The sequence below is a fragment of the Sphaeramia orbicularis genome, chromosome 7 (genome assembly GCF_902148855.1).
Source record: "Sphaeramia orbicularis chromosome 7, fSphaOr1.1, whole genome shotgun sequence".
Lineage (NCBI taxonomy): Eukaryota > Metazoa > Chordata > Actinopteri > Kurtiformes > Apogonidae > Sphaeramia > Sphaeramia orbicularis.
In genome coordinates, this window is record NC_043963.1 from 14994950 (window position 1) to 15021146 (window position 26197).

At 38.3% G+C, this 26197-nt stretch overlaps 1 protein-coding gene across 24 annotated transcripts in view; it reads right to left on the minus strand.

The window, feature by feature from the left end:
* Positions 1-26197, minus strand: part of kif1b (kinesin family member 1B) — a 74363-nt gene that overhangs the window by 18176 nt on the left and 29990 nt on the right. For 8 of the 24 annotated variants that reach the window (XM_030138339.1, XM_030138348.1, XM_030138344.1 and 5 more), the window contains 23 exons: positions 26103-26150; positions 25780-25859; positions 25276-25382; positions 24964-25047; positions 24200-24380; positions 24000-24072; positions 15795-15900; positions 15652-15669; positions 14504-14652; positions 11492-11670; positions 11232-11369; positions 10060-10311; positions 7488-7606; positions 7037-7122; positions 5304-5433; positions 4835-4988; positions 4127-4217; positions 3920-4038; positions 3443-3498; positions 2988-3188; positions 2182-2290; positions 1123-1189; positions 869-953 (listed from right to left, as the gene is read on the minus strand). In XM_030138339.1, coding sequence (XP_029994199.1) covers positions 869-953; positions 1123-1189; positions 2182-2290; positions 2988-3188; positions 3443-3498; positions 3920-4038; positions 4127-4217; positions 4835-4988; positions 5304-5433; positions 7037-7122; positions 7488-7606; positions 10060-10311; positions 11232-11369; positions 11492-11670; positions 14504-14652; positions 15652-15669; positions 15795-15900; positions 24000-24072; positions 24200-24380; positions 24964-25047; positions 25276-25382; positions 25780-25859; positions 26103-26150 — 2632 coding nt within the window. The remainder of the gene's footprint in view (positions 1-868; positions 954-1122; positions 1190-2181; positions 2291-2987; positions 3189-3442; positions 3499-3919; positions 4039-4126; positions 4218-4834; positions 4989-5303; positions 5434-7036; positions 7123-7487; positions 7607-10059; positions 10312-11231; positions 11370-11491; positions 11671-14503; positions 14653-15651; positions 15670-15794; positions 15901-23999; positions 24073-24199; positions 24381-24963; positions 25048-25275; positions 25383-25779; positions 25860-26102; positions 26151-26197) is intronic. The other 16 variants (XM_030138357.1, XM_030138354.1, XM_030138352.1 and 13 more) reach the window with 9 other exon arrangements.

The window sequence follows — 26197 nt, forward strand, 5'->3', positions numbered from 1 at the left end:
ACCTAAAATATTTAGTTGTTGGTTGTATTAATGAACACAAGTGGCTGAATGGGACAGAGCAGCAACCTAGAGGGGGTGGGGTTTGAAGTGGCTCATTAGCATTTAAAGGGTCAGCGTTCAAAACGACCTTTCTGGCGTCATTACTTAGAAACAGTGTGGAAGATGGACCTGTGGAGTTGAATTAATGAAGAATTTAAACCCAAGCATAGCATTTACAGTTTATATAGACCACAGGGAAATGTTTTAAAATGCATAATTCTATTTAAAAAAGCAAAATATCACTCCTTTAAACAGGTACCAGGTTGAGTTTATGAGTATTTATCTGTGGATCTGATGTATTTGAACATTTGTACCCACTTAGTAAATCTATGTGATAAAAAGTTCTGTATAAATAAATGTTTTTATTGTTTCTTGGTGGGGGTGGTCTAATACAGCCAGTGTGTCCATTCATAGCTACATTATCTGTGTCCAGGAGTGAAACTAGGAACGGCAGGCTGCTCACACACGAGCATTTCTGGGTAAGAATGTCAGCCGCTAAATGTGAAATGTAATTATTTGGTCCATCGGCTACAGCTACAGAATAAACTGCTTAAAGAGAGAAGTTGCCTGAAGTGAAACACGCGCTACTCCCCAGACTGACAAAATGACTGATGAAACCGTGTGGCTTTTTTCCCAATTCTGTTTCATAAGTGAAGCTCATTAAAGGTGATGATATCGTCAGGATATATGTCCATGCTGCTGTGACAGAACAGTCACGCTGCAGTATCTCCTCTGTTCTGTTACATCAGTGATGGGGAAACAGCAGAGTTTTTTTGTCTCTGCTGTGCCTGTTTGTTGTCGAAATAGTAATTCCTGAGGGACTACTCACCCACAACCAGCTCACGAACATCCTTCCAGTGCAGCTCGCTACCCTTCTCATGGATGAGAGTCACTGTGATCCTCCGCTGGATCCCCTGCAGCAAAGATGACAGGAGATTAGGATTAGAGAAGTCCACAGAAAGCAGCTAGATCAGAATTAAGCCTTTAAATGTTTCTCTAAAAGCACAAATTCTTCACAGCTTTTATTGGAAGAAAAATAAAGTCTGATTTTTGGAAAACGTAGAAAAGCTCCAGTTACGGTACCTGGTGCAGTAGGTAGGTGCCGTGGCAGGGCAGACCTCCACTGTGATCCACCACAGCGGGAATGTACCTGTGGAGGCATGAAATGTGAATGAGCATGAACACAAACCTCTCAAATCTTTTCATGGACTTTAACCTTGAGCGATTGTTTATGCGCTGCTAAAACCTGACCCTCAGCCTCACACCGACAAAAGCTTACAAAAGTCACAGCAACTTTCTTGTTTTCATTCAGCAGTTTTATTATATTTTTACTGCTGGAGGCCATGGTTTATAGGTAGTAGGTGTTAAAATGCTTATATCAGTGGACATGTTTCAGAAAGATGTTATTCTGCTAAATCTGACTGTGTTTTTATGGTATTACTTTATGAAAGGCTGGGTGCACCAAGCACACTGCATTGGTAGAAAGATGACTTTAATGTCATGAACAAATCTCTTCTCATTTTTTTATTCACTTTTAATTTATGTAAATATTTTCTTTTCATGCCATTACATTTTTGTGGACTGTCTATAGGAGTTTCATAGGGGTTGGAATCTCAGAGTAACACACGATATGATACTATCAAGACACTATCATGGTATTGTGATTCTGCAATACCTTAGATTCAGCCAATGTTTATTAATCCCTTGGGGAAATTCAGGACATTACAAGACATTCATCTATGAATCTATCCATCATGGTGTTTGTGTAACTGAAGACGACAAAATATCACTAAAAAGGCCAAAAAGCAGGAATTATATATGTATTTATTCAATGCATTGTGGTGTCAGCTTGACACAAATTGCAAACTGAGACAAAAAACTACCTCTTCCTCTGACTGCCACTTCCATCTCAACATGCACCACTGATATTTGACAAAGAGTACTGATAATAGACCCCAAAAGGAAGTAATATTTTGTTCCACCCCTAATAGGATGTATGCAGTGGTTGCAACTTCAGCTTGTTGCAACAGATAATCACTTTTTAATAACATGTACGTAAACATACTTGCTAATCACTATGTGCTAATAAGAATGGGCAGACAGAACTCCATGGTGCATTTGAAAACCTGAGTAGACACTCACTCTCCAGTGGGCTCCAGTTCGCTGATCTCAAACCAAACCAGCAGGTCGTACTTGCTGACGCACTGGCCCAGGTTGGACTTGGTGATGGTGTTCAACTTAGTGGCTGGAACTGACAGACACACAAGCTGACATTAGCTGAATGAGACAATGAAATCTTCCTTACTGTTCTACTACTTAAAGGATGGGTTGCTTATTAACACTGATATTATTGCACTATGGTGAAGACAGAAAACAGTAAGTACAATATGTCATGAAAACGTAGCAGTTACATGTGCACTGATGCTATGAGGAGCTAAATCACAGATTACACCACCACTGACTGCACCCTGCTGTCTGACACATCAGGATTATGTTCCTGTTGAAACAGGCTAATCTCTGAAGCACACAGCTACATTCTGTGTGCTGTCATTAGTGTTCAATATGTCTGAAGTGAACATGATTCCATATGAAGACTACTGTAATTTGACTGCAGCTGAATATATAAAAGCGTAAGCCTTTGGATTCTGATTTACGCTGTGAAAGCTATGTCAGTGATCCTTTATGATTAGGATAAATACCTTTATGATTGTTTGGCTATAGAATCAGTGTATACAGGGGATTGACCTGAAGGTGTCAGCTCAGGGTCGTTTGTGAGGGACAGGGCTGAGCTGGACTGAGCTGCAGTACACATTATCACTGCAGAGCTTTACTGTGCTGTAGTCTGCAGTCACAGAGCATCACAATAGCAAAGCACAGCACTAGTCTAATCACTACAGCACAGGTACATCTAAGAGTCTGCTCAGTGCTACTGCGTCTGCTGTACCAACCGTGGTGTCTGGGCACAGTTAGCACAGTGTCATAGGGCACTGAGAGGAAGGGGAAGTGAGAGAGCTGCTCGGCCTCGTCCTCCAGACTGGCCACGGCAGTGGAAGCCAGGGCGTTGGCGTGTTCGGACAACGTGTCCAGCACTGTGCCATTCACATAGCCGCTCATCAGGAAGCGGATCAACTCTATCTTACGGGTGTGGTCTAGGATTGCAATGTGTGATGTTGTACACATGATGAGAAAATTTGCAAAGACAGAGGAAGACGGAGAATGTGGAAGAGGATTAGGGATTTTGGATAAATTGAATAAGAGACAAGCAATCCAGAAGGAAGCGAGAAATGAAAGAAAAGTGGAAGGACATGTGAGGAATGTGCATACAATGATACTGGACAGAATGAAGTTATACTGATGTTAACAGGTACAAAACTGTGTAGAGTCATGACACATGAGTCCTTACCTGGCTTAGACAGAGGCATGGGAATAGGGTAGTATTTCCTTGATGGTGTCGGAGGACTGTTAATGCGGGAACAATTCAGTTAAAATTACTGAAATCCATTGAAAACTCTAAGAAATTTGAATTATCTTGAAGTTAGTCAAACATTTTCCAAACAGGGCTATTATAGTTTATGGAAACTGAGACTAAAGCTAAAAGCAGCAATGAAAAAATTATTTTAACTGAAATATAACAGTAATGAACACGAAACAGAATAGTAGGAAAAACCAGTGTGTTTTTACCATCAGTGTTAATGATTCATACTGTAGAAGAATAAAAATGATTTGCACTTTATGGGACCATTAAAAGGATGGATACAAGAGAGATATCTCATGTAATGTGAAAAACTAAAACACAAAAATGAAGTAAAAGCTACATCAAAACATATCAATTCCTCTAAAAAAAGAGAAAGGGAAAAATTAGTTCTGCATTTGCACCAACCTGATCAGGTCCTGTCCCTGATGGTGCAGCGGGTGCTGCTGGTAGTGGCCGAAAACTTCAAACACGATGGGCTTACTCTTGATGTACTCAATAAAAGACTCTGTCACCTCCACTGAAATCTGCTCCAGCCATGAAAGAAAGACACTGTCAGAACTCATTCATGTAAAGTTGTCAGCTTGTGTGTATTTTGTGTGTGTGTAGAATTACATTCTGGACGTGATAAAAGCCCAGAGGAGCTCCTTTGCCAGTATTCTTCAAAGGCTCAGTAGAAAAAGCCTCATCGTGGCGATGCAAGAAACTGAGGGAAGAAAAAGAAATGAGTGTCAGTGTGTCATATTTACTTTCTCCAAAATGTGCATCACCCGTCACAATTCCATCATTTGATTATGAACCTGCATATGGATTAATGTATATAATAAATGCACACATTTCTTTACATAACACCTATTGCTAGAAATTCAAAATACATTATGAGTCTTTCATTTTATTTTTGAACTGAAAATCTCAATCACATTAATTAATCGATAGATCTGGAACTGATCAAACTAACTGTAAAAATTGAAATGGTAGTGACTTTCCCTCAAAATCAGTATTTTCAGTTTAGACACTTTATATCAACTATCAGCCAATATCTGCACCAACATGCTATTGGAGCTGATTAATTGGAAACACTGATTAATTAGTGTATCTATACCTATTGAACTATCTGTCAGTCTTAGGAAACAGATCCATGCTCTGTTGTTTTTCTAATAGTTTTTCCATTTGTTCGCATTTTAAGGGCTCTTTTACTCAAACCAAGTGTGTTGTAATGTACAAATTATGTGGCAAGTTTGTGGTTTGTGATATTGCACTATAAAAATTTGATTTACATGTAATTGACTTGTCTTTATTTTCCTCTGGGGACTATAAACTTACTTGAACTGGCAGAAGATGTCAGCATACTCTGGTGGGATACCACTGGCCTGCAGCACAGTAACACGGAAGGTAAAGATGCTGCCCACCTCCAGCTGGCCTGCTAAGTCTTCACCACAGCTTAGCTTTGTGTCTGTAATGTTACCCAGCTTGAGGTCTGTGGAAAGCAAAAAGGGGAGCTTAGAACTCTGATGTATTGAAAATGACCCAAAAGTGCAGTTCCAGTGTTCTTGGTGATCTGCATAATGCACTGAGAATGGTTTGCGTGTGTAATAAATCTTGTGATTTGTAGGGCAGACTCTGCTGTGCTCACATTCTTTCACAAAGCAAGTCAAACTGCATCAGTCTCATTTCCATAACAAGTATTTTAAGACCCTAACTGCATTCAGCTAGAGCATCTGCCAAGTCTGCTTCTCATTGGACTGAGAGGTCAAAATTTATGAGTGGTGAACTGAAGGTCTGGCAGCCGTACCCATGTCATTGATTCTGTTGAGCTCCTCCGAGGGTGTGATGACCTCTGAACTCTGACCCTGGCCCTCCACAATGCGCAGCTCTTCCAGGGACATGCCGGAGCGAGTCATGACCGTGGATGGAAAGTCGTTCTGATTGGATAAGAACAGATGCAAAATGAAAGAGTGGAGGTATTAGCATATAGCTGGTGTAATGAATTAGAAACACCTGTGTGAGTAAATTCTACTTTAAACAAATCTCATGATTTTCTCTAATGCAGAATGAAAGGCGTTGAAATTTGCATTTTCCACCATTTTTCACAGCTCTGAGACTGAGTCTGGATCTCAAAGAAATATTCAGGAATTGTGATGGATGACTCTCTTTTGAGTGAAAAAACTGAAATTGGATTATGTCAATTGGTTCTGTTTTTTTAGTGGGTAATGGGGTTATTTCAGACTGATGCCTGTCCTTTGAGAAATAAAAAGGATACTTATTACTCCTGCATATATGTTCCTGCATATATATGTTGATCCAGGACTCTGATGATGTTATTTATACATGTATTTCTTATCGGTGACTGTCTGCTATGGACTGAGGTTTAGCACAGGATTTTCTAAAACCTCCTGCACTTCATTTCCTGTTGTTTGCTCACGTTAAAGGACTCACCTTGTCATTGCATAGTCTTATTTTTAAAGCTATTTTATGTCTTTTTACATCTTATCCACAAATCTGTGTCAAACAAAAAAGTACAGAATGCTATGCTCATAAGTTTCTAAATAAATCAGGAAAGATTAAGTTTCAGTGTTCTGCTTTTATCCGCCTGGATTTACTTGGAAAATGACTTACATTTTTGGCATGTGGTCTCATTAGTCATTAAAACTTAAATGAATTACAGGGATACAAAGAAGTAGAAGTTTAGATTGATTTATTTTTCATTGATGTTGATTATTTATACAATAGTTGGTGAATACTTTTAAACTTTTAATATACTGTATAATAGTTCTGTAATTCCTTTTTCATTTGCATCTAAGCTTCCTACAGGGTATCTGCAGGTTTGATGAAGCCAAGTTTAGGACTTTTTCAGACATTTTTAAAGGCATCTTTGCTCAAAGTTAAGACCTTGCATTCACAAAAACAACAGTACAACGGGCCTCACAGCTATTGCCTTGAACCAGTTTCAATCCATTTTTCCATGACTAATGTTTCTGCTGCTGACGTTCAAGCTGCTAAAGCTGAACCCCTCCACCCATGAATGACTGCTGAAGGCTCCACGCATTCCCATCTCCATTGTGATAAAAAGATCAACACTAATTATATATTAGACAAAGACTCCCAAAGAACACAAAATTTATCGTGTCTGTGGATTTTTTAAGACCTTTGAGTGTCAGATTTAAGGATTAAACACCAATTTTAAGGGTAATTAAGGATTTAATTTAGGAGAATTAGACTTTTTGAGGGTCTATGGACTATGCTCTATAAATACCTTCAACCCTGCCTGAAGTCTGGTTAACTATGCTGCTGCCTGTCTTACCCAGGACATTGCTGTGAAAGACATGTTACTCTCAGTTGGGCTAGTCCTGGGTCAATAATGGAGCAAATGCATTGTCAATACAATATGAAATTTGACTGAAAACTAAATTTGCTAAAGCTTCTGTTTATGTTCTGTCTCAAAAAACAGAAAACAAAGAGTAACCCAAATATCATACCCACATAAAATGATATTTTCAAAGTTTAATACTACTTTCATGGGCTCACCTTTTTGAAGTATTCATCATCGAAGGAAATCTTTGCAGTTCCTGACTGTCGAACTCCTGACCCATAGTCTGGAGCTTCCTCATCAGCTACAAACAGACAAAACATCCTCTTATTAGGATCTACCGCGCACACAGCAGACTAAAACTGTCAAAACATTAAAGTAACACTGAGCACCTCAGGGAGTTTTCTTTTTGCAATGAGATCAGTGACTTGGAGCATCCGTCATAATGTTTTAACGTTAACATCTGAAGAGGCTTTTGCATCATCTCTTCATTCAGTTCTATGACTTATTTTAGTGAAATACTGCCAGAAAACTGACCTCAAAGCCTCATGAAAAAAAAAAAAAAACACACTAGCATAAAAGCTCTAGTATACATAAGACATTACAATGATGACAGTGAATACTAAGCTTCACAGTCTTGTTCATTTGTGAATCTCATTAATTACTTACCAGCGATAGCCTGGACCCCCACACGCAAGAAACCACGCACATCGCCCTTTTCTGTTACTATGGCAACACGGTGAACCAGTGGTACAGGGTACAGCAGGTTGCTCAGGTACACAAAAGCTCTGAGAGTAAGAGGGAGGAGAGGAAAATGACAACCTGATTCTGGTGCAGGGCGGAACATCTGCAGATTTTGTGGTTATGTACGACTCTTTTTCTGAAATGTTTATGTAAATGAGCTTACTAAAAAAAACATACTGCTGTCATATAACAACTCTGACGTAGTATACAATTCATATTTTTTGCAATAAACACAGAAATATCTTATGTGCACAAAATAATTCAACATTTCATCAGCTTAACATATTAATAACTAAAACACTACAGAATCATACAGTAAAATAAACGACAATGTTAAGGGACAAGCAAAAACAAGACAGAAACAGTGAACATAAAGTCATACGTGCTTAGGGGCACAAAAATCAGCAGCAGCTTTAACCAACCATTTTATTTTTAAACAGCGTGACAGGGTGATGACAGATCGCCTGGGATGTGGTGGTAAAAGCTGTAAAAGAGTGCTGTATTATGTTGCGTTATGGGGATGTTAGTCTCACATTCACACACTGACATTTTTTGTGGGACTTTGTTTTGCGGCACCCCTGGTGACCTACAATTTCCCCTCCTTCTCCCTCTATCCTTCAGCCTCAAGGCCAAGATATCAATCTGTAAAAAACCTCTGAAGTCACTGTGACGCAGGTATCTGAGCTGCGGCTGTTACTGAGAATCTGACTGGCTTGTTGCCTGCACCGATCTGTCATCTTCTTCCGAAACTGGCACGTAGAATTTATTACCAAGGCTATGCTGTTTACAACATGGAGGCTACACTATTGAAACACCCTGAGCTGTAATTTCGAACACTGCTGCTGCTGCTGCTGCTGGATGTCATTTCATCAACTAAAACAAAACTAATAAACGCAAGCATGATTATGTAACTGTCATCTACTATTGTGTTAATAATACCTACAGCACATTAATTTTGCAGTGTTAAAGCAAACAAGGTTGTTAAATCAAAAATATCAACATAAAAATAATGAATACAACAACAAAGTAAATAAAACAGGGTTTAAGGGATTAAACAAAAACATAAAATGACAGAAACCTCAACTTAGACACAGTAAATACAAGTATATAACACACAGATGGGAGTTAATACAGTCAGTGCTTCGATGGTGGCGGGGGATGAGGCATCACACTGGGAGGAGGTGGAGAGAAAAGGATGGTGGCTTTTCAGTTTAGGGAGGCTAAATTATAAGAAACTCATACATAGCAGGCCTGTGAGCACAGAAGTATGACTAATCGTATTAAAGTTAAAAGTGGTCAAATTTATCTCTACAAAGCTGCTATGAATACATGATCTGATTCTGAAATTATTCCTTCACCAAGGAGGCTTTAACTTATAATTAAAAAGTGATATTAGGCCCCCTTTTGGGGGCTTATCTAACAGCTTCTAATGTAACACAGTATGGAAAATTAGGCAAATTAATTATAATCTTTTGGACATTGTGTTGTTATATCCTCCTGAGAACCAGGAAAGTAAAAAATTTTGGCCTTTTTTTTTTCATTAAATGACTGCCTTGATTGGAAACAGCATGATTTATTATTTTTATGGAATGCCCTTTCCAGTGGGCAGCATTTTTTTCTTAAAGGGGTCATATTTTGCTAAACCCACTTTTATTAGTCTTTGGTTCATTTATTTGTGTATTTGGACCCTAATAGTTCATAAAGTTTGAATTTGAACCCTCCAGGTGCTGCAAAGCTATCTTCATATTCATTCTGGCAAACATCTAGTGGATTTCTACAACCTGTTTTAATTCCGGCTTAATTTGTTAGGTTTTATAACTAGTTACATCACGACATTTGCACATATAAGGTCAAGACTTAAGATGAACATTTCCCCGAGTATGCCATAAATGTTTATCAGCAGCAGCAGTTGTAGTAAAAACTGAAAATATGTCCAAACTTTGAGCTGATTACCTCAAATGTTCAGTTGTTGGTTGTATTAACAAACACAAGTGATTGAACGGGCAGCACGGTCAACAACCTGGAGGGGGTGGGGCCTGAAGTGGCTCATTTGCATTTAAAGGGCCAGCGCTCAAAATGACCTTTCTGGTGTCATTATACAGAAATAGGGTTGAAAACGGGCCTGTGGAGTTGAATTAATGAAGAATTCAGACCCAAGCATAGCATTTACAGTTTATGTAGACCACAGAGAAATGGTTTAAAATGCATAAATCCATTTAAAAAAGCAAAATATAACTCCTTTAAGTAAAGATGTGAAACTACTGAGTAAAAAAATGCATTGCTAGGTCTCAAGAGGATATTTCTACATAGTTTTTTTCCTCAATCTTATTTCTACAGTGTACGTTTTCACCTCCACATTTGCTTTCTTTTCCCCTTCATGCCATCAAACTGCCACTTCCTATTTTACTATATCTGTGCAAAACCAAGCCAGCATCCACCAAACTCCTCCCGTTGCTGATGTGCAGGGGATGTGGAAATGCCACTGCCGGTAACCAACCTTCCCACCAGGATGAACCAGGGGGAGCGGTCGTAGAAGGGGTCTTGGCCGTCGCTGAAGATGTCCGAGCCCTCTTCCGTGCCGGCGTCCGAGCTGGTGTCGTCCACAAACGCCTCGTCATCAATCAGGTCAGACATTTCACTCTGGCGCTCGTCCGCCAGCTCGGTGATCTCAGAGTCGGTGGTGGAGAAGGTGGGTGAGGGCGTGCGGTCGGCCAGACGTTCATTAACACAACCGTGGAAGATCGGGGAACTGACAGGGAGGGATTGGTTGTTTGGAAACAGCGGCGAAAACCAAGGAAAGGTAACAGTGAAGTGATAAAACAATTAAACAAGCCAGTGAAGCTCACAAACACTAATTACAAACACTGATGAAGTAAAATTAATTATTCTTTAAGCAGTATGCTACTAGAAAAAAATAATATAACACCATGAAAAGGTCGTGTGCAATCTTTCTTTTTAAACAGAAATATGATAAAAGCCTACCGCATCATTTTTTTCACTGTGTGCCAGAAGCAGCTTTATGAATAATTCCACTACTTTAGAGCCATTGCAAATTAAACACATGGATGGATTCATTTTCTAAAGAACAGGTATTACTAGAAGCTGCAAGGTGTCAGTGCCAGTTTATAGAAACATGATTTTTCTACCAAAATTAAAATGCCACTTGATCGGGATTAACATATAAATCGTCTAAAGTATGCAGGCTAAAAGAGGATAGACTACAAAATGCTGCACAATTCCACATTATCCAAATCCACTTTTTGTTAACAGGCTTTTCGTATGAGCAAAATGACATGTGATCAACATGAACAGACAAAGTAACATGAAAATGAAATTATTCATGAGGGTACAGTCACGTAATGTTACAAAAAAAAGTATAAATGCAGAAAACAATCATGGCAAGTGACATGAAATCAAACGTAACAGCAAACTTGAACAAAAATGTACAATTGAGGATTAAAATGAACAAAATAAAACCAAACAAATGATAAATGACAATGCCAGATATGAATGAAAAACATGGTATTAAAAGAAATTAAAACATTGGTTTATGTGACTGTAAAAACACAAATGCATCCACATAAATATGAAAATGACACATGAAAGCATAAAAAACAGTATTCATATTATACACAGTAAGAGTATTTTCCCTGTTATTGCATTACATACCTCCCAACGAGTTTAAACCAATGGAAGCGGTCGTAGAAAGGATCATTTCCAGTCAGAGTGCCCTCGCCGTCCTCTTGATGAGTGGAAGCCATTTCTCCAGCCCGATCATACATCTCCCTCATCTGGTCCAACCTTTGTCTGCAAATGATGACAGACACCATTCAACATTAATGAGAATCAGATAACTGAATATTCTCCTGCAGAACTAAGACACAATGCTACTGAATCAGAGCAAGTTGCAATTAATCTAGTGGCTTTACTTGAGTTTATCGAGGGACCAGTAGTGAGTGGCCCCGTTCTTAAGGTCCTGGACTTCCACAGCCACCACGGTGCGAGGGAAAGGCCTGGAGTCGCGCTCCTTCTCTGGCTCTGGAGGCAGCAGTTCAGGGGGAAGTGGAGAGTACAAGGTGTCTGTGAGCAGGACAAACTGGAACTGGACCTGAGGGGGGGTGGGGGTTGAAGGACAGAAGAATATATAATGTAAACCAGGTTTTAAGAGTGAAAATCAGAAATGTATGACAAGAAATTTATACTTCTTCCTAGTCCTTTTCAACCATGCAAAATTCAGACTTGTATGTGCTTGAAGAAAGATTCTGTCCATTTAAATGTTTTATTTTATAATGTCTTTTCTTTACTTAGAGAAAACTAAATACAGTATGAGAAAACAGTCTGATCTCTTTAACAAAACCTGGGGTCCTTTTCTCTCCTTTGTTAACTCTATCCAGTCTTTGGACGACTAACAACCAATCAGATGGTTTCATGGAGCAAGCTTAGACTATTCCTTTCATGACTAAGGTGATCATTAATGTCAGCAAGATGGATCTTTTTACTTTTGTAACACAACCTCTGTACCTTTGATAGGTCTTATTTTATTTATTTTAATATATAAATATATTTCTATTTATTTACTTTTAAATTATTATTATTTTTATTTCATTACCTCCGCCAAGGAGGTTATGTTTTTGCCAGGGTTTGTTTGTTTGTTTGTCTGTCTGTCTGTCTGTCTGTCCGTTAGTGTGCAACATAACTCAAAAAGTTATGGACAGATTTGGATGAAATTTTCAGGGTTTGTTGGAAATGGGATAAGGAAGAAATCATTAAATTTTGGTGGTGATCGGGGGGGGGGGGCCCACGGGGCCCACGGGGGGGGGGGGGGGGGGGGGGCAGACCAGAAAATTTCATCAAAATCTGTCCATAACTTTTTGAGTTATGTTGCACACTAACGGACAGACAAACAGACAGACAGACAAACAAACAAACAAACAAACCCTGGCAAAAACATAACCTCCTTGGCGTGGGGGGGCCCACGGGGGGGGGCACTGATCAGCCTTGGCGGAGGTCTGCGCTCTCCGAGTGCTTTTCTAGTTCATTTATTGATTTGTTTATGGTTAACTATATAAGCATGCACATTTTAATTTTCATCACTACTTTTGTTTTAATTTGTGACATTTGAAATGCCCTATGTGTTATTTTCTTCATCTATTCATTTATGTGTTTATATATATATATATATATATATATATATATATATATATATATATAAAAAGCGTACCATTCCTATTTTATATGTTGCATTGGTTTACAAGTTTGAAGGAAACTAAATAAAAAAAACGTGGGAAAAAAGACGAATGAGGAAAATGGACTCAGCATGCAGGTAAATCTCTTTCTTTTTTCCTGTGTGTTAATCAACTATGACTTCCATGTTTTTTTTTATAAGTTCTTAGTCTTAGGATTTTAATTTCTGTTTCATTCTTGTTAGTTTTATGAGTGCAATGAGTTCATAAGTAGTTTTAGTTTGTGGGGCTGACTAGTTTTAGTTCAGTTTTCATGAAGTTGTAATGTTTTAGAAGACCACACTAGAAGAAAATCCTTGGCTTGTGGAAAATGAAAAAGGTATAAAACCACTGTTATGCAAAGCTATTTAATTTTCTACACAATGAACCATTAGCCTTGGGGTGACGAATATGAAGCTGACATAATCTCTCTTTCTATTTCTTCTTTAGTTTGAGTTCATTGTGTTTCAAATGCTTTTCGCATTTTGAAACCTGTATGTATTATTTCTGACTCAGTTGAAGCAATTATTTTTCCACCTCTAGTCTTAATTTCCACGATGACAAACCTAACACAGAGAAAGAATACTCAACTTGCTAAAAACCATGTATTAGAAATTATAATTATCCATAGAATACATTGTTTTTTGAGTCCACTGTAAATAAATCAAAAAGCTTTAATCTTTATTTAAGCAGTTTTGTTATAAAATTAGCACTGAGATTTACACTTCAGCTCTGTTTTGTTGTAGATGTAGGTTACCAAGGTGATAAAGGTCTTCCCAGCATCCTCTGGGGACAATATGCTTTACCAGCGGGCAACAACATATAAATTACAGAGATAAAGATAACTAAAGATAGAGAGAAATCCCTGAAAGATGTCTTTGTGGCATATGACCAAGCTCTGATATCAATCATCTAACACATACTATTGGACACAGGCACGACCATAATATAAATCATGGTTGTCTTATGTGGGAGAATGTGGATCACTGCAGACCAGCTTCTGATTTATAACAAATCAATGTCTAGATGTGACACAGAGTCAACAGCCTACTCTGGATTATTTAAGCGAATGACTCATATTGCATTATCTCCGACATACATCAGGATTTATATCAAGTCTTCAGTTACAAAAATCAATAAATTCTTCTAAGCTCAACAGAAATCCTAATCAACCTCATGAAGCTTTTCATGACATCATCATAGGGGTTTAGAAATCCAGTCAACAGTAGTGCAAAACATGTGATGTAAAATGACAGTGATGCTATGCCTGCTGGGAAATATTTCTCATTCTCTTACAGAATATGAAGAGGCTGTTAATGTTGGCAACGAACCCTGTCATGGTGAAGCGGGTCAGAAATATTGATTTCTGAGGTTCTGACCTTGGTGAAACGAAGAAGCGCGATTGATAGAGTCATGTTTTTATGAATTTGCTAGAGTGAAATGTACCTTGGAGTGTAGTGGATGGCAGTAGTGGGCATATGAATCAACCAGGGGAATCCATGAACAGAATGACTGAGAGAGGTTTTTTATTATTATTTCATTTTTTCACAATATATAGGTGCTGCGCTCAACGTTTTTCTTCTATAAACCAATCTTCAAAAAAAAAAAAAAAAAAAAAGAAAAGCAATGATACAGATTCATCCTTGTTGCCAGACATTAGACACACAAACAAGGGGAGGCAACATGACAGGTAGTAAACTGAAATATGATTTCACTAACCTTCTTCTTTAGCTCCACGCTGATAGCATTGGCTTCTTTCAGGTATACGGCGTTTCCCCACAGCTGGTCACGGAGGGAGGTGAACTGATGGTACCTCCACTTTCTGAAGGCCCACTGTGCAAGCTCAAACTCATGCTGAGTCCACGGCACTGCAGGCAGACAGTCACGCAGAGGTGAGGTTAACATGATGCACACACAGACACACAAACACACACAAAAAAATGGAATGGCAAATTAAAACACAAAAAAGGGCCACACCTGTGGTTTCACTTGATTTAGCCCCCACCACAAAGCCACTATACTTAAGATGACTGTTGGGCATTTTAGATAATCCACCATGTGGGACATTTTGTGCATTGTATTTTCAGACAGTGTTTGTGGCAGGAAGTGTCTGCACTGAAAATCATTTCTTTGAGATTTGTTCAAGGTTCCAGATAATTAAGTCTACAGTCAGCAGCTGAAAAGCATTTCATTGAAGAAAGATGCCTAAACATGAGTGATGTGAAATTAATGGGTTTTTTTGTTTTGTTTTTTAGCACTGGTTTACAGCTCACCTGTAGTGTAGTGGATTATAAATCTGCAGTATATTTACACTGCTCTGAAAAGAATGGAAACCAGTGGATGCTTGGAAGGTGAGGTGTTTCAATCACATATTTAGGAATATGGCTGTCTACATATCACTTACAATTTGTTGTTAAGGGGCTAAAATATACACTGTTGCCCTTAAACTTGGAATTAAATATTTTTACCTCTTGTCATGAAATGATTGTGACAATGTGATTTATTCTTGATAGATAAAGCGACACTGGGACTCATCTGGTCAAAGATGCTTATTGATGTGTACATCAACATACACACTGAGGAATGTGTCTGAAAACAAAACTATTCCAACTTTAGGGGCAAGTGCGAAAAAAATATACAAACAAGTGTGACCCTTTAGACTATAAGTAAAATTTATTAGTGGTGTGTTTTAATTTCAAAAGGATTAGAGGACACAATATTATTATTATCATCATCATTATTAGGCCCTATTATTATTATGGACTGGTTTGACTAATATAATTAGTATGTAAACATGAATGAATTTTCATTAAACTGGATGAAGCTTCTGTCAATTCCTTTTTTATAATAGAAAATATAATACGCACATCCAGACAGTTTAGGCTCTGGGCAGAAAATGTGAAAGAAAACACACAGTGCATTTTTATGATGGGTCTTTGCTTCCTGTGAATATACAGTAGTATATAAAAGGAATATCTGCAGGTTTCAAACTATACTTCACAATACACACCTTCCTCTTCCTCCTCCTCCTCCAGATCTTCTTCATCAGGCGTCTCAGCTACTAGTGATCGAGTCTCAACCTGTTTCTGAAGTTCCTGCAATTTGCTCTCGTATACCTGGACACATACACACAGGGGAGAAGAAAGACAATATGGACAACTGCCAACCAGCTAATCCAACAGGAGGTGACCCACAACCAGCCGTCAGCAACACATTACACGTCTGACATCCACAACTAATTTCTAACATGTTTGGTTGCTGCATTTTACCATCTTAATAATAACAGACATACTTAGGCATCAACTAATGACTGAAATGATACATGAATACATGAGGATGAAGTATAATTATCAAAATGTGACAGGAAAGTTGATTAAAAATGACAAAATGTGCAATGATCCTGTATGTAAGGGATGCATTATTTCTAAATCATATATGGATATAAATTATTAGAAAATCTACAAAGAACAAATATGAAACGCATGCAATTTCCAAAAACCTCATAATCCAGCACCTCAAGAGTTAAAGATTAAGATGGAAAAAAGTGTAGAATTCTGCTTCAAAAAAAAAAAAAAAAAAAAAAAAAAAAAAAAAAAAATATATATATATATATATATATATATATATATATATATATATATAAAATCCAGAATATTATTAAAAACAGCCTTGGCTTATTCTGTGTAATAAGCTTCCATCATCAGTTTAGTTTTAACCAATATTTTCTGACAGAAATGGCTGGGGTAGACGAAGAGAGGTGCCGGCAGAAGCTGATTCAACTGTAATCCAATGAGGGGCGCCATCATCATCATCAGAGCAGGACAGGCTGTGGTCCCGATGACCTCATCTTGTTTGTTCAGTGTCTTCTGGGAAGACAATGAGGCCTTTTCATTTGTCATTAACCTCCTCCCTGCTGCAACCCAACCAGCAAGATAAGAGCTGAATTCTGTCCATCTGCAGGCTAAAACTTCAGCATCCAGTTAAGGTCATTCTCTATATGCATTAGCCTGCTTCTGAGTGCTAAAATTAAACCATGTGTGTTAAGTGACAAGATGTTTTTTTTATTTGACTTTTATTTAACTACGAAAGGTTCATTCAGATTACATATCTCTTCACCAAGAGAGTTATGATAAAGGATGCATTCTGGGATGAGTGCCAAATAAAGCAAATTTTTCTACACATGTTGAAAACATGCATGAGGGTGTGAAATGGTTTAAATGATAAATGACCCATTCACAAATATCTACAGTAGACGTACAGTACTGTGCAAAAGTCTTAGGCCATCTTTAGCTTTGCAATTTTTCCAGGGTTGAAATAAGCATACATATTTATTTCTCATTCTCTTTTCTTCGGATACAACACAACAGCACAAACAAAAACATCTGACATGTGCAGAATGAAACCTGGTACAAAACATCAGAAAATTAATACAATGTACATATATGTATGTATGTGTGTGTATATATGTGTCTCTACATGTATGTGTTTGAAGGGGGTTTGCATATTTCTTTATGTAAGTGTATTATGTCTGGCTATAGATAAATTTATCCAAGGTCCAGTACTCGGGGTGGGTGGGATGGGTGGGAGGGTAGGTGGATGGGAATTGAATATAACAATTTCATGTTAAAGTTGTATGTTTCTTTTTGTTGACTTGAAAACTGAAAATAAAAAAGACCGTGATCAAAAAAGAAAATTAATGCAATAAATCTCATATTGTCTCAACACAGGGTTCAAGACATGTTAAGTGCAAAGGGAAGTGACACTAAATCCTACAACTTTGGTTTGTAGAAGCTGCTTTTTCCCTGAAACTTTTGGTTTTACTGCTGTCTCTACTTCACATATATCCACATAAAATCTAAATACAGAGACTGAGAAATGCATGTGTGTCATTATAACTTCCCTAAACCAACAAACCTGACATTGACCTAAGACTTTTGTGCCGTACTGTAGATTATATACCATGTTAATTTTCTGATGAACAAATAGTACAGTGTGACTATCATGAATTGGGTTTACACTGTGTTAAGCATCATTGGCTGGGTATTGGATGCATGTTGAGATCTCATTCTGTTCCACAACTGGTTAACCAGCAGGCAAACATTGATACCAACAAATAACTGCACATGGAGCATGTCATTTTATTTCAGCCATACTTTAAAATAAACCTCCAGCAACACAGGGATTCAGTATATCACTTTTTAAAGTTGTGAACAGTGCTGTTCATGTAGGTATTGTTTGCACAAAGTTCTTGTTTATCTTGCTACACAGCCACAATGAGGCACTTGATAATGTTTGTTGAAACAGCAGACATACAACACTCAACAGACACTGTGTATTGAGACCCGACACAGATATACTGCATATCTATACTCAAAAGGACAGTACACTGTACATATCATTTAATCACTGATATCATTTACTTTCCAGCTACCTGGTAGCCATCAGCACCAGTACAAAGGCTATATAACATTCTTTAACGGAGCATTTATTAGGGATGAAGAAATGTAAGCTACTGCATGCAAAGATAGTCATCAAGACATGAGGCTGAAAGAAAGGAGCTGGGTGGAGAGACTAGTCTTGCATGTCATTAAATTATTTGGTTTTTGTTACAGCATAATAAGGCATGACATATATTGTCAAAATGTAGTATAAAACGCAGAGGATTGTTTCATTTTTCTGAACCAAAATTGATTACTGTGATAGTCCTTAATGGTTTCTCCCATGCTGCTGAGTGTCACTGTTTTTCTAAAATGATTTGAAGGCCATCAGGTATGAAAACATACTTATTAAAGAGTTATTTTAAAGCTACAGAAGCAGCAGGCAAAACATCAACTGATTTCAGTATCAGCTTAAGCACAGAGGCAGAAAATGACAGATTAATGATGAATCTATCCAGGCTGCATAAACATGACACATTTTTGAGGATTAAAAACAAACAAAAAAAAAACCCACAGTCCTCAAAATCTCATTTGACATGGATAGTTGTCCTGGAAAACACTATGCAAACACTTCAAGTCTTTGTCTTCTCTCCAACATTTTTAAGGCGAGTCTTTAGGGACCATGACAACCCTCTGTAGGACATCCATTTGAAAGAAGGTGAACTCTGTGCTTAGTCAGTGAACCACAAACCAAACTGAAATGTAATTTTAAGACCACAAAGAGAGAAGGAGGGGGGTTCATAACGGAAATCAGAGCTCAGTTCATAATGTGTGGATTGTAAGAAAATGATCTTAAACATTCTGGACTGGTTAAAGTAAAACATTCAGACAATGTTGGTGACAGTTCTTGGACCTCTATAGTGGTTTTTACATTTGAGAGTATATTAAATGGACTCCAGCATTCAGTGAGAACATGCCATCATCATCATCATCACTATCATTCATCACTGATGAAAACATTCTGGCAAGAAATATACCACAATATAAAATGTGGTACATTTTATAAAAATCTCAAAATTTCAAAAATCTTGTAACTTATTGCTTAAATGTTTAGATTTGTGCATTCACTAATTATTCAGCGTATCTAATACTTGGGGAAGTGCAAAAACTGTTAATACAAGAAGGCGGCAGTTACATATTTTAAGTAAATCAATATGTTTTTCATAAAAAGTTGTTTGGGGATAAAGCAATTAATTGAATTTGTATTTGAATAAATCAGTTTGTTAATATAAAAAGTTAGTTTTGTTAGGTGTGTTAAATACTTTTGCTTGCAAATTTTAGCAGGAACCTTGTGTATAAGCTCTAATTTAAAGGGAAGGAAAAGAAAATACTGAAGCGTAAATGCACAGCAGGAATAAGTGAAGTTAGTGAATCAAAAGGCACTTCTTGATTACTGCTTCCTTAGACCACTATTTCCATCTGTTTTAAAAAGGCAGTCACATAATTGACTAGTGCATCAAGTCATTCCATAGTTATGTTTTAAACATACTGGTCTTTAGATTCCTGATCTAGGCCAATAATGATTCATGACAGAAAATGTATTATGAGGTATAAACAAAAAATAGAAAATGAATTTATCTACCCTAACATTCAATTACAGGGTACATAGTAATAAATATCATGTATTCAGCTCTTAATTTTGTCTACAACAAAAGATCAGATGACAATGAGACACTTTCCTGTGTTCATACTGTAGTGGCTGAGAAACATTCATGATAAATCAATACTAAAATGGCAAAGATGTAAACTCAGAATTCCAACCATGAAAATAATTTTGGCAAATCAAAGCGTGATTAATGAATTGTCACACAGGCTGAAAAATAAAGAGAGTAGGCACGGCAGTCCTTTGAAATAAACACTGTCTCCTTATCATGTGTCATCTTCAGTTCCTCATGACGGCTCTCCAGAGCGCACAATAAAGCACAACTGATAAAACGGCTTATGTTATTACGCTGATGATGAAATGTCTTCTTATGATACATACAATAATTTTGGATCAACCAATAACACACTGTTCAAGTGCAAAAGTCACAGTTTAAATTGTTCATCTCACATGATTTATGAGCTGTTGTGATCTGTAATGTCTTTGCCCACTAAAAAAGTGTCAAACTAGTCCTCCATTTCTCACTCAGACTGTTGTCTCTCTGCTGGCTTTGAGATTAGGAGCAGACATCTGCCTGCGCATTCGTGGAGGTGGCTGAAAGCTGATTGGATGGTTAGGTTGGTCAGTGTGATGGTATTCCTGGTAGCCATTGAAGCTGCCATCAGGATAAATCATGCTATTGTAATGGCAGGGGTGTTGATGGTGTGGCTGTGGATGTATGGGCTGGGGCTGATGGTGGCGGGGCTGGTAGAAAACCTGTGAGTGCCTCCTGTTGTTTTCAGACTGCTGCAGCGACTCCATGGAGCCAGAGGGCCGCTGGCGGTGATTAAAGGAGTTGCTTCGGCCTCGCTCGTAGGGCTGTTGATGTTGATTGTTCTTATAGGTATGTCTAGGGCCCTGACCTATACTCTGCTCCAAGTCTTTACTTCTGCGTGGGACCGCTGGGCTGGGGAGTGGAGGTGTGACTTGAATAACTGAAGCTGCCATTTTTTCTCTTTGCTGCACATTTTCTGCAGCCTGGGTTTCTCCCTCTTCCTCCTCCACAGCTTCTTTAGGCACTTTCAGTTCAATGACCTGTTCATCTGTGATAATGATATGAGTACCAGGACTCCAGGAGTTGCGGTGCTTGGGGTTACTTTTAAAGGGAAAGCGTAGCTTGCGGTCCTCTGGGGGTATAAAGCGATGTGGTCCAGTTTGTCTACGAAGCTGCTTAGAGATCTCTTGCTGTTGAAGGTTTTTCAGGCGTAGCTGCTCTTGACGCATCCAGCGTATGTGACCTCGCTTTAGGGTTGAATCATCACCTGCAGTTTGGCCTGTTTGTGAATCTCCTTCCTCTGAATTGGGCTTTTCAGGTAAAGGTGGTTTTGCCTCTCCGGGGCTTGGAGTTCTGGCAGCACTCAGACAAGTGCTTTCATTAGGAGGTTTTTCTTGGCCCTCAGGGGTGATGAGTGGAAGAACCTTTTCCATTTTGACCATCTTGTTCCTGAGTGCACGAATCTCCTCATCCTTCATGTTATTCTGTTTCTTCACCTCCTGCAAGATGTCCTCAAGTTTGTCAATGTGCACCTTCAGTTCATCCATGACAGCCCCTCCTGGTCGAGACCCGTTGGTGATGACATCCTCAATGCGTTCATCACCAACCCCTACAGTGTCCCAAACATCTCGAGCCACCGCCCTCCACGAGTCCCGCTCGTTAGGGTCCTTCTTGCTGTAGCTGGCACAAAGCTCCTTCATCTTAACAATGGCCAGCGCTTCGATTTCCTGCCGTGTGTGCCGGAAATCATTGAGTGCTACTTCATAGCAGATTTCCTTGACTGCCTGGATCTTCAGGTCTGAGATGGTCACCCACTTGGAGTCCTTGGTGATGCGGCGTCGCTGAGGGATCTGGTACATTTTAACTGGCTCTCTCCTCTTCCCGCTGCTGGGTAATCCACACTTTTTCACTATAGTTTGTAGCTTGCTGGGGGGCAGCTTTTCCCTCAAGGAAGTGATCAGTCTCCAGCTCTCTTCACAAGACCTCTTATCTGAGTCATCCCCACTATCAGAGTCGCCATCCTTAAGAAAACAACACAGGAAACAAACCAAATGGTTCCCAAAAAAAGGAGAAAATTACAATGGGAAATCAAAGAGAGGTGAAAGGATGGCTTCTTTTAAAAAAAAGAATGAATCAAAGTGTGAATATGCAACATGGGAACTGCTGCGCTGAGGTTAAGCCTAAATATAATACTTGGTGTTGGACAAAATTTGATGTTCAGGTTTTCGAGACTCAAGACATTTATCAAAGATGACCATTTGTATTAATATTAATAAAATGTTTCGCATACATCATTACTAACCAAGATGTATGCCAACATGCAACACCATTTAAGACCATATTTATGTCAAAAATTAAAGTAGAAATACAAAGAAATTAAACCCAACAGACAGTGGCTTTCATTGACTTTCTTGTTAGTTTGTCTTCTTTACATTTTCTCCAGTGAACCCGGTATGGGTATAATACATATGAATAAATTTACTTTCATTAGACCATGCACTTGCATGAGCTTGATCAAAAGTGTTCCCAATGTTGCATATTGATATTAAAAGTAAAGATAAAGCATGTCTATTATGATTAGAAAAAGAAATATCAATAAAGCATAGATGCTGATTGGAGCACTTCTGTATTGTTTTGTGAAATTCCTCTTCGTAATTAAAATTTGGTGATTTGATAGCTGGATCCCAAACATCCTACAGTGGCATGCAGGTAGATGGATTTTGGAACTTTCCCCCTTTAGTCCAGAAGGTTTCAGTGACTTTAGTATTAGCAGTGTGTTAGAAGACAGTGCTCAGCTGATCAGAAAGCCAGTAGAAAGAGAGGAGGCAGAAGTGAGGGTAAGTGTTAATCCACTACAAGAAAGTTGTTAGTTGGAAAAAATGCAGTTTCTCATTTTTGTAGACAAAGTACATTACAGATCACAACCAGTTGATACAAAATCTTCAGGTTTTGTGGATGATATTGTATCTATGGCTTGAATTGGACATGTGGTGTTGATGAGAGTCTGAGCCCTATGCCTATAGCTCTGCACATAAAACCACCAGGATGAAGAGGTCTGTGATTCACTGATTCAATTGTGAGCAGTGATAACTCTGTTGATGAGCCATGCCCTCAGTGTGCTACACAGATGCCAGGTAAGGCTAGCAAAGAATGGTAGCCAAAGAAGTCAATGAGAAACCACATTGTCACTATCCAAGTCAAAAACTACAGGAGGATTTTTGTTATCACAATGCATTGTACATGTCAGCAACTGCATTGAAGAGATGAAAACTCAGGACAAAACAGAGCAAGAAAACTAGAGTAGAAATCTAATCCAAGCAAATCAACAGCCATCTCATAGTAGACCAGCTCAACAGCAAACTCTGCAACTTAGTCTAGAACCAGCACTGAATGAGTTAAGAAAACATGCTATTAACATGAACCATGCAAAAGCAGCGTCACTTGTTGAAAACAGGGCTGGGGGGGTTTCAATACTGATCAATAATCAATCAGTCTTAAAAAAACATTTTGTCCCAATATTGAAATATTTAATCAACTTTAGCAGTAAGGTGCTGTTTTGCAAGATTCAGATATTTCTATAGGAGACACAAGAAAAGTGAAAACAGGGGTGAAAGGGGGAAGCTTTACAGGCTACTTCTCAATCAATCAAATAGCTACAGAAAATCAGTTAAAATCAAGGGAAGGCAAGTAAAAGCTCATCTGTCTCAAACCAGAAAATCTTCCATGCAAGAAAAACAGACATGTGCAAGGAGTAAAAGTGTGATTTGCACACACATACACATCTCAGTGTCAGAGCTCAGAATGAGAATTAGTACTAGCCAGAAGTAAATAGACCATGTGAAACTACAATCCAAAAAAACAATTACTCGCTTTCTAAGTAACCATAGAAAAACCATGCTTTAACTTATCACACTTAGCACACTTATGGGAACGTCAAATATGCTGCCTTTGAATTTTACTATCATGCAAGAAGACATAATCAGTTAAACCTGGCTTGTATTAAATATACTCAAACATTACTGAGAGCAGTCTACATATCTATGACATCTGAAACGTTAATTATAGGTCAAAATAAACTAGATCCATACATCTCACAAAGTGGGTTTGATTAAATTCCAGCTTAAACAAATTTGAACTCACCAGTCTCTGTTGTTCCAGAAGTTGGTCAGCTTCTTCCTTCTCCTTTTTGTACAATATTTCCATCTCAGTCAGCCTACAAAAATCAGTGAAATAGAAAAGTGAAAAACAACACATATCCCTGAAAGGTCTCTAGATACAATCTTTCAGGTCATAAAACAGACACAATAAGATACTCCATCATATAGGGATGAGTCCCATACCTTTTCTCCATCTCCTGCTTCATGTCGATACCCTGCTTTTCCAGGAGCTCCCTCTGAGCGAAGGTCCAGTCTACTGGCTCCACGGGGGTTTCAGCTGATGGTGTCTTTTCCCTTTCGGCCCTGGCCTGCTCTGGGTGGTTGAACCGGAAAACATGGTTCTTTCCCATAATTATGCGGTTGCCTAAAAGAAGGTAGAGCAAAACATTCACCACTGAGTATAGACAGTATAAAATATACCAGAAAATGCATAAGCACAGATTAAATATATTTCTTTCAACTTTTGTTTTCTTGGTAGGACTTATTATTATGACCCTGGTTTTATGATACTGTTATCAGTTTCTCTGCTTAAAGAAACCATTATATCACAGGTTATATCATACTTGTAAACACAGTGGTGGAAGAAAGTTTTTGGACACCCCATGCACTCTTAAGTCATTGAAGTATTGTTCCATTCTCTAAACCCACATGCTTCCTTCTGTACATGCTGTGTTCCATCAAGGTTAAAATTGGACATTTTAGCAAGAAAATGAAACACATCCAGGGCATGACATGTTGAAACTCAAGAATTTAGCTTTGTCATTTTTTGTTGTTAACAATAACCAAAAAAAAAAAAAAAATTTGCATTTGTTTGTGTCTGTCTGGCACAGCCACAAACAAGAGTTTCCACAAATGTTTTATGATAATATTTGAGATTGTGTCAAATTTTAAGGACGTCCAAAAAAGTTTTTTCTCCACTACTGTCCAAATAAATAAAAAGAACATACCAGATCGAAGCTGAATGGAATCATCAACGCGTTTTCCATTGACGTAGGTTTCTGATCCCTCACAGGGTACCAACATGACGATCACTGCAGCAAAAATAGAACAACATACAATAAGTGACTCATCCTATCCAAACATCTCATCCATTGTGTCTTAAGACCATAAAACTTTACTGTCCATAAACACTAAGTCCATCAATTTACTTTTCAATGGATGTTTCTCAGTGCATTTAGGTTTTCTACAAACTCATTAACTCTTAATATATAATCCACACATAAAAGAAAGCAAAGCAGAGACATAACGCTGTGGCTCACCATCTCCATTGGCATTTCTCTCACTGCGGAAGATACAGTGCTCTTCCTTGATATGAGCCCCGCTTAAAACAATGTCTTGCCGTCTTTCAGCATCCGCTTGACCCACCCTGAAACAATCACAGCAGCCATTTTGACCGAGTAAGCAATGCTCTTTCATTGTTAAAACTCAGTGGCAGGAGTTAAACTGAACCTTTAAACATTTTTCAAGAGAGACTAGCATTTGTGAAGTATCACGGTGCTTTCATCTGTGATTCTATTATTGTCCCTCTACAACACGATTGTACTCAAAGAACTCAGGAACATAAAGGATAGAGATGATAAGAAGGGGAGAAAAGTAACTTTGTTCTGATCAGCAGAAGCTTTTAAAGTGTTGTAAGAAACTCTGTCATCCTTAACATAAAGTTAAACACAGAGTTGTTTTCCAGAGACTTCGCCTGGGAGGAATTCCAAACTGTTCCTTCATCCTCTGCTGCATTTTAGTGCCATTACTCAAGGTCTGGTTACCTTGTAATTCCGTCTTTGATGTAGTAGAGCAGACACTCTGACATGAGAGGATCCTCGTTCAGGTTAACCAAGTGTGGAGTCTACAGATGAAACATGAGAGGTGTGACAATTAGATTTATAGGAAATCTGTACCTTATTTATGTGTCAGTAGAGACAAAGACATCAACACTACAGATTTCAACCAAGTGAGTTTTGTTTCATATTTGAACATTTCTGCAATAAATAATCTTTTACACGAAAGTGGACTAATTTTTTTTATTGACATCTCTAGTGTGTGCACGACCACAAAATGCTACTACTATCTAATGCTCCAAACCACCAACCTTTTTAGGGGAAAACACCCCATTTAAGTCTGCATAGAGATCACAGTGCTAACCCACGGATAGGCAGTAGGTGAAAGAAGAAAGAATGGAAAACA